This window comes from Onychostoma macrolepis, chromosome 05 (genome assembly GCF_012432095.1).
Source record: "Onychostoma macrolepis isolate SWU-2019 chromosome 05, ASM1243209v1, whole genome shotgun sequence".
Taxonomy (NCBI): domain Eukaryota; kingdom Metazoa; phylum Chordata; class Actinopteri; order Cypriniformes; family Cyprinidae; genus Onychostoma; species Onychostoma macrolepis.
The window spans coordinates 15,026,215-15,035,488 of record NC_081159.1 but is presented as its reverse complement, the minus strand read 5'-3'; the positions used below and the strand labels follow the sequence as shown (position 1 = coordinate 15,035,488).

Sequence of the window (9,274 nt, the reverse complement as noted above, 5' to 3'; positions counted from 1 at the left end):
TCCGGCAGGAATTGTAGGTGGGGGAGTGAATGTACAGTGCTCTCTCGTACCTTCAGTACCATGACTGAGGTGCCCTTGAGCAAGGCACTGAACCCCCAACTGCTCCCTGGGTGCCGCAGCATAAATGGCTGCCCATGTATGTTCACTGCTGTTTGTGTGCACTTAGGGTGGGTTAAATACAGAGCACAAATTCTGAGTATGGGTTACCATACTTGGCCACATGTCACTTCACTAAATCTAACAGGGAAGGCCTTACTTGGTGAGATCAATAAAAAGATTAACAGATCAATAAAAAGATTTCTCAAAACTTTCTCATTACAGTCCAAAAACTGTGAGACTCTGTTTGTTGTCCACAACTCTACATGGAGTTATATCATAACCTTGAAAGGGGGACTCTATCCCTCTATTGGCAAGAAGAAAGGCTTCAATATTCCCCATCCCAAAGCACCGCTGACGGAGGCAGCGAAAGCAGAAGGCTGTTCTACAATGAGGGCAGATGATGTTGGGACAGCCCTTTCCATTGTGTGTAAGCAGGGCCTTGCACCCTGGACAGGCTCTGAAGTATGGACATCCTCTCACCGAGCTGTGTGGGTCAGTGATTTCTGTGTTGCTGAGGAGTGCAGCACGGAGCGAACAGTTCGGCAGTGTGCAGGAATCGGTAGTCGGACTGTTGCGTGGCCACTCTCTCTGACACGCCAGGCAGAACTGAAACACGGACCTCTTCAATTTAGAGCAAGGCTTGCAGATCGCATACTGACCATCCAAAACTCTCACATCAGACTGATGACAACTAGGACACTAGGGAAGGGGAAAGAATTGGTGAAATTTGGTCACAAAATAATATAAAAGAGGGAGATCCACTTCACAGATTCACTTACTTTCCCAAATTATGGTTAAGTGAAAAAAAGTATCTAGCTAAAGATTTGTTTGTGTGAGTATTTTCACAACTTTTACAACTTTTCTAAGCCTTTTTCCAAATCTTTTTCTAAGCTTTAGAAATTGACTGATGAATCAAGAGGCAGTTAAGTTTTTATCATTTCTATTATTGCTGTCAAACGATTAATCGCATCCAAAATAAACATTATTGTTGACATAATACAGTATTGGCACCCTTGGTAAATATGATCAAAGAAGGCTCTGAAAATAAACCTGCATTATTAAACCTTTTGATCTTTTTTTTTTTTTTAAATCACAAAAATCTAACCTTTCATTGAACTAAAACAATTGAAGATGGGGGAAAATCACATTATGAAATAAATGTTTTTCTCAAATACACGTTGGACACAATTATTGGTATCCCTAGAAATTCCTATAAGTAAAATATCTCTGAAGTATATTCCCATTCATATTTACAATTTTGAGCACACCAGCGTGATTATGAACATGAAATTATCCAGCCATGGCTTTCTGTTTCACAGAAACATAAATAGGAGGGAAAACAAAGTCCAAATTCCCTTATTCATCCATCACAATGAGTTAAACCAAAGAATATAGTTCTGATGTGCAGCAAAAGATAATTGAGCTTCACAAATTAGTGAAGTGGCTTTAAGAAAAGAGCTAGAGCAGTGAAAATTCCCATTTCCACCATCAGGGCAATAATTAAGAAGTTCCAATCAACATAAAATGTTACGAAACTGCCTGGAAGAGGACGTGTGTCTATATCATCCTAATGCACGGTGAGTAGGAGAGTTTGAATGGCTAAAGACTCTCCAAGGACCACAGCTGGAGAATTGCAGAAAATAGTTGAGTCTCGCGGTCAGAAAACCTTAAAAAAAAAAAAAAAAAAAAAAAGTCAAACAGCCCCTACATCAGTCCAGTAGCTACAGGTGGGCCTGAGTGGGCCCGGGCCCACCCAATGAGAAGTTTGTAATTTTCGAAATGGATGTAATTTATTAAACGATACTAATAAATGTCTTATTTCACTGTAACTTTATTTATTAACAATATTATACGCTTGTTTTCATGGTCAATTACAGGTCGTTTCTTAGTTTTCCCTCTTCCTATAGGTGCATATCATCACACTCTTGTCAAAATGATGATTCGTCCGTTTCTGTTAGTCCCACCCACAATGTTATGTTATGTTTACGACGTAAGGATATAACAGTAAAATGCCCGCATTTGTGAAGTTAAATTTGAAAATAGCCTAGTAAAGCAAACATAAATCAGATCAATTCTTTAAAAAGTAAAAGTCTTAGCAATAAATCTGGACCGTTTACAAATGAAACTCGACAGACCACCTGAGGGTGCTGGATTTATCGATCGGAAACTTCTGAACCAAGCGTGTTCGAAACATCATATTAGCATAGGTACAGTGTTTGATCCGCTAAACAGATGCGTCCTTTGTGGAAAGAAACGCATAAACATTGTGCTAGATCCTGATCGCCACAACAAACTGCATAATTTGCAGCTGCGCACATTTCTGCGGTCCTCGATGTGCGTGAAGTGACAGAGACGTTTGATTATGAAATCATCAATGAAGCCCCATTGTTTCACACTGAGGTAATGCGCTTTAATAAACTTCCTTTAGTTAACATTAGTTAATGCATTAACTAACATTAGCAATACATTTGTTACCGTGTTTATTCATCTTTGTTAACCAGCTCAGGCAAATGTTAACAGATACAACTTTTAATTTTAATAATGTCCTATTAGTAAATTTTGAAATGAACATTAAAGGTGCAATAGGAGATCTTGGAAAATGCTAACTTTAGCCTGATAGCACTGAAAGCGAACGTCCCACCCTCCCTGCAATCGCCATCCAAAGCCACACTCCCTGAACGCACATACACTCAAAAAGCAGAATACCAGAGGCAACATTAAATTACTACAAATAGGCTACATCAACGGTTCCCAATTACAGTCCTCGCGCCCTCGCTGCTCTGAACATTTCAGATGTATATTTTCACGTCCGACGGTTGTTCTGTTCGACCGCAATAAGTGCCCTGCAAAGTGGACATCACCAGATATTCCGCCATAATTCCAGTTCAAAGCGTGTGTTCCATACAAAGGGCATTAAAGTGTGCGAGACGTGAATTTAAATTGTATTTATTTACAGAGGTATATTATGTCACACTTCACACTTCTCTATTAAGTTTCTTCTGTGTGAAGATGCTGTGCAGCGCAAATCCTTGAGTGAATGTTCCGAAGTGAAACAAACTTCAGCGGATTTCCCTGCTGACATTTCCAAATGTTTCTGAAGACAATCACCTATGGCACCTTTAACATAACAAATTACTAATGTTAATGCTTTAGAAGTACTGTGTAATGAACCTTGGCGCTAGTGCTGGGCGGTATGACCAAAAATGTATATCACGGTATTTTTCAAAATTATACCGGTTTCACAGTACATGACGGTATTTATTTTTTTCATGCATGATCGGGTGTTAACCACATTTTCTACTGATTGAGAGAGGAAAAACTGCAGTAGATTGACTTAGAATGCCCTATTTTACTGTCATGGTGAGCGAATATTGTAGAAAAATTCCACACTAAATAGTGACTAAACACGACCCATTAATACATGTTAACCAGGAGTCATTCTCATTTATAATCGCGACATCGTCTGATAAAATCAACATGCATCTAACGTTATACTAAAGAGCGGCTATGCGGTGGTTTTGGCAATATTACTTTTTTGTCTCATGCAGCGCACTGCCTGCGTCTGAGTAAACAAAAAAAAAAAAGTGCATAATATTAACAGACGAACTATGCTCATATTTATAATTCCAAACAGTCGCGGTACGGCCAAATCCGCTAGCTGCACAGAACAGACGCAGAGAGACGCGACGCTGCGCTGGGAGTCAGATCTCACGGGGCAGCACTGGCGACATCTTCCAACTGAACCATAGCTAAGGTTTATCCAAAACATTCGCTAGGTTTGTCAGTTTGTATATTCTATGGGGGAAAAAAGCCGCTAAAAGGGTCTGAAAGTTGCTAAATATAGTGCTAAATTCACACTCGTGTGTGTGAGACGCGGGAGCTGGTGGTGGCGCGCGGTGGATATTGTAGATGAGTTCACATACAGCTGTGTTCTTGCCACAATGCAATAGTGAAAAGAGACTCCTCTCAAACAGTGTGTTGCGTTCCGAACGTTATTTAAATAACACCGGTATTGCGGTATTTTAAAAATTCATATCATAAGAAAAATAAACACCGGTATTCGGTATGAACCGGGATACCGCCCAGCACTACTTGGCGCTGTATTTTTTGTTGGCAATTTGACATGCAGTTTTCAAATGCTACACACCTGGCCCACCCAGTTTTATGTAGGCCCACCCACTTAAACATTTCTGGCTACGCTAGTGCCCTACATCACCACATGTTGTTCGGGAGGGTTTCAAGAAAAATTCTCCTAGCACATCCAAAAACAAACTCCAGCATATTCAGTTGTCAGACACGACTGGAACTTCAAATGGGACTGGCTTCTACGGTCAGATGAAACTAAAAAATGAGCTTTTTAGCAGCAAACACTCAAGATGGGTTTGGTGCACACAGGGATAAAAAAAGTACCCTATGTGTACAATGAAATATACTGCGGTATTTTTGATGTTGTGGGCCTATATTTCTGCTGGAGGTCCTGGACATCTTGTTTAGACACACGGCATCGTGGATTCTAACAAATACCAACAAATCAAAAATCAAAAAGTTCTCTGTTAGAAATCTTATAATGGGCCATGTTTGGATCTTCCAACCGTACAATAATCCAAACACAAACCTCAAAATCAACACAAAAATAGGTCACTGAACACAAAACCAAGCTTCTGCTATGGCCATTCCAGTCCTCTGACCTGAACCCTATAGAAAATGAGTGGGGTGAACTGAAGAGAAGAAGCACCAACATGGAGCTGGGAATCTAAAGGGTCTGGAGTGATTCTGGATGAAGGAATTGTCTCTGATCTCTTGTCAGGTGTTCTCTAACCTCACCAGGCATTATAGGAGAAAATGTAGAGCTGTTAAACTTGCAACTGGAGGTTTAAACAAATATTGAATAAAAGGGTACCATTAATTGTGGCCAATGTGTATTAGAGAAAAACATTTATTTCATAATGATATTTCACCCCATTTAAAGTTCTTATTATCTAATGAAAGGTTAGATTTTTGTGAATTTGTTAAATAAAATATTAAAAGGATTAACAATGCAGATTAATTTTCACAACCTTCTTTGATCATATTTACCAAGGGTGCCAATACGTTTGGCCATGACTGTATATGTACTGTGTATATTTATTATGTATAAATACACACACATACAGTATAGCCTATATTTTGAAAATATTTACATGTATATACATTTATATATTTATATTCTTATATTTTATATTATAGACTATATAAATATATTTAATACATAAACATAACATATTTTTCTTAAATATATACATGCATGCGTTTGTATTTATATAAACATAATAAATATACACAGTATACACACATATATTATGTAATAAAATTGTTTTTATTTTGGATGCTATTAATCGCGATTACTCGTTTGACAGCATTCATTTTTATAAAGTAACTTTAATGCACAAACTGTGCAAAGCTGGATGCAACAGATTGTAAACTCATCTGAAACACACACAATATCAACATTTTTGGGCAATAAATTCATTGTTCGTTGTCAAGCGTGTAGAGATGTATGAAACACTGCTCACATAAAAGTAATTTTCAAACCAAACAGCTGTTGGTCAAAGCAGCCACTGTGCAGATCCCTACTGAAATTGCACATTTTCGCAGAACGACGAGGTGACTGCAGCTTAACTGAAGTATTTATTTATTTATATAATTATTAGTATTATTAATAGGCCTAGTATTATAATATACAATGTTTACAGTAACATGTCTAACAGGGAGTTATTAGCCTATATACAGGTGCTAGTCATATAATTAGAATATCATCAAAAAGTTGATTTATTTCACTAATTCCATTCAAAAAGTGAAACTTGTATATTATATTCATTCATTAAACACAGACTGATATATTTCAAATGTTTATTTCTTTTAATTTTGATGATTATAACTGACAACTAAGGAAAATCCCAAATTCAGTATCTCAGAAAATTAGAATATTACTTAAGACCAATACAAAGAAAGGATTTTTAGAAATCTTGGCCAACTGAAAAGTATGAAAATGAAAAGTATGAGCATGTACAGCACTCAATACTTAGTTGGGGCTCCTTTTGCCTGAATTACTGCAGCAATGCGGCGTGGCATGGAGTCGATCAGTCTGTGGCACTGCTCAGGTGTTATGAGAGCCCAGGTTGCTCTGATAGTGGCCTTCAGCTCTTCTGCATTGTTTGGTCTGGCATATCGCATCTTCCTCTTCACAATACCCCATAGATTTTCTTAAGGTCAGGCGAGTTTGCTGGCCAATTAAGAACAGGGATACCATGGTCCTTAAACCAGATACTGGTTGCTTTGGCACTGTGTGCAGGTGCCAAGTCCTGTTGGAAAATGAAATCTGCATCTCCATAAAGTTGGTCAGCAGCAGGAAGTGCTCTAAAACCTCCTGGTATACGGCTGCGTTGACCTTGGACCTCAGAAAACACGCACAACCTGATATTGCCAAGTGCGACGTGTTCCTGGGTCAACATCTTTGTTGACCCTGGAACAACATTGTGATTAACCAATCAGATTTCAAGAACCAGTTTATAATTTTTGTGAAGTTTAGGATTACAATCAGTGTTTGGTGCTTGTATATCAGTGTAATTTATCTATCAGTTCCTCTGATTTTAGGGATTACTCATGGGTAAGGTTAGGTTTAGGTGTAGGAATATGGTTAAGATTATATTTTTGGATTAAAATGTTGTTCCGTGGTCAACAAAATATGTTGACCCAGGAACACGTCTAACTAGGCAATATCAGGACGTGCAGAAAACACAGTGGACCAACACCAGCAGATGACATGGCACCCCAAACCATCACTGACTGTGGAAACTTTACACTGGACCTCAAGCAACGTGGATTGTGTGCCTCTCCTCTCTTCCTCCAGACTCTGGGACCCTGATTTCCAAAGGAAATGCAAAATTTACTTTCATCAGAGAACATAACTTTGGACCACTCAGCAGCAGTCCAGTCCTTTTTGTCTTTAGCCCAGGCGAGACGCTTCTGACGCTGTCTGTTGTTCAAGAGTGGCTTGACACAAGGAATGCGACAGCTGAAACCCATGTCTTGCATACGTCTGTGCGTAGTGGTTCTTGAAGCACTGACTCCAGCTGCAGTCCACTCTTTGTGAATCTCCCCCACATTTTTGAATGGGTTTTGTTTCAAAATCCTCTCCAGGGTGCGGTTATCCCTATTGCTTGTACACTTTTTTTCTACCACATCTTTTCCTTCCCTTCACCTCTCTATTAATGTGCTTGGACACAGAGCTCTGTGAACAGCCAGCCTCTTTTGCAATGACCTTTTGTGTCTTGCCCTCCTTGTGCAACGTATCAATGGTCATCTTTTGGACAACTGTCAAGTCAGCAGTCTTCCCCATGATTGTGTAGCCTACAGAACTAGACTGAGAGACCATTTAAAGGCCTTTGCAGGTGTTTTGAGTTAATTAGCTGATTAGAGTGTGGCACCAGGTGTCTTCAATATTGAACCTTTTCACAATAATCTAATTTTCTGAGATACTGAATTTGGGATTTTCCTTAGTTGTCAGTTATAATCATTAAAATTAAAAGAAATAAACATTTGAAATATATCAGTCTGTGTGTAACGAATGAATATAATATACAAGTTTCACTTTTTGAATGGAATTAGTGAAATAAATCAACTTTTTGATGATATTCTAATTATCTAATTATATGACCAGCACCTGTACCTTTACAAATCACGTAGTACTTTACTGGACATTTTTCACTTTTAGCGATACGTATAGGCCTACATAATAGGCAGTACAATACTGAGGGTGTAAATTATATTCTTCGAAATAAAAAAAACTAGGATGTTTTCCCTATGTACTGTTTTGAATGAGTACACATTTTGTTTCAAAAGTACAGTACTGGAGTGTAGTAAGCTTCACACGTTAAGCTTTGCACAGTTACATCATTACCTTATTCATTTAACAACAGCATCATAGCTTCATATCAAATTATTTAGGGATAATCTTGCTAGTAGCCGTGTACATTTTCACATCTCAAATATAGGCTAACTAAAATGATTGAGCAATAGCTCAATGATCCTAAACGTTTTAACCCAGGAAGGCTTTTTTAGACACTTATCTGTGGAAAACTGCGTCACAGTTAATCAGACACCTTGACATAGTGTGCTAAATCAAGTCTAAGAGCTTAATTCCCTCCTATAGCATTCTGTTAAAACAAGTGTCTGAAAATAGCGTGTGCGAAACGTCTGATGTCATGATGGATCACGATGATCTCGCGCGGTCAATCTACCTTTGGAACGTTCATGGCTCAAATACTCCTGGACAGCTTCCACGGATGGACACAACTGAGAGAGAGAGAGAGAGAGGTGGGACGAGGGTCACACGATTAGGAAGGAAAAAGTAAGACAAAGGTATAGGGAACTGTGCTGACAGGGAAACTGAGGACACTGTGCCTCACAGGCACCGTAGGCTACCACAGTGTGCGATCCACATTAAGTCAGTTTACCAAGAACATCATCTAGTACTGCGTAAAATAACATGCATTTCGAAATGTCTCTGCCAACAAGAAAACAATATTCCTTCTTACACGTGTGAATTCAAATAGTCTTAATTTGACCCACCTATGCAGTTAAAGAGGTTCTTACTACAGAATGTATGATGTATAACTAGTAAATTGAACACATTTTATATCAGTACTTACTGGAGACCAGCACAGTATTCTATTCACGTCTTTGTGCGAAGAGACACAACACGAAAGTATGTATTTCTCGTGAGCGTAAATAGACTGAAGGGGAATACCAAATCCTGCGTCTTTCACTTTCTGTTTTTAGGCGGAAGAAACAGAAAAGAAAACAGATGGCAAAGATACCCAATTGGCAGTCTTCCAAAATATCAACGTTCACCTGAAAAAGGTATGTACAGTTATTTAGTTGATTTTTTTCTCTTTGCAAAACACTAATTTAGCCAGCGATTACTAGATGATTGGTGATTTAGGTTTATATAGCGTCACCTGATGGTCGAAGAATGAAAGTGGAAATAAATGCTTGACAGACTGCAGTCTGTTTCTGCCCCCTCTTCCCTTTTCTGGTCCTGGTCACTTGATCACGGCCATAATCATAAATATGTTCTTTTTCTCGGAAAAGTCAAAATGCACTTGAGCTTTTACAATGAGAATGAATAATTAAA

General features: G+C 38.5%; 1 protein-coding gene across 1 annotated transcript; it reads right to left on the bottom strand.

The window, feature by feature from the left end:
• Positions 1 to 308: 308 nt before the first annotated feature.
• Positions 309 to 8,921, bottom strand: LOC131540264 (E3 ubiquitin-protein ligase RNF144A-like). Its single transcript, XM_058774876.1, has 3 exons — positions 8,790 to 8,921; positions 8,379 to 8,433; positions 309 to 798 (listed from the first exon to the last, which is right to left on the bottom strand). The coding sequence occupies exons 2-3, from the start codon at positions 8,391 to 8,393 to the stop codon at positions 316 to 318; spliced, it is 498 nt and encodes a 165-aa protein (XP_058630859.1). The 5' UTR covers positions 8,394 to 8,433; positions 8,790 to 8,921; the 3' UTR covers positions 309 to 315.
• Positions 8,922 to 9,274: the final 353 nt, after the last annotated feature.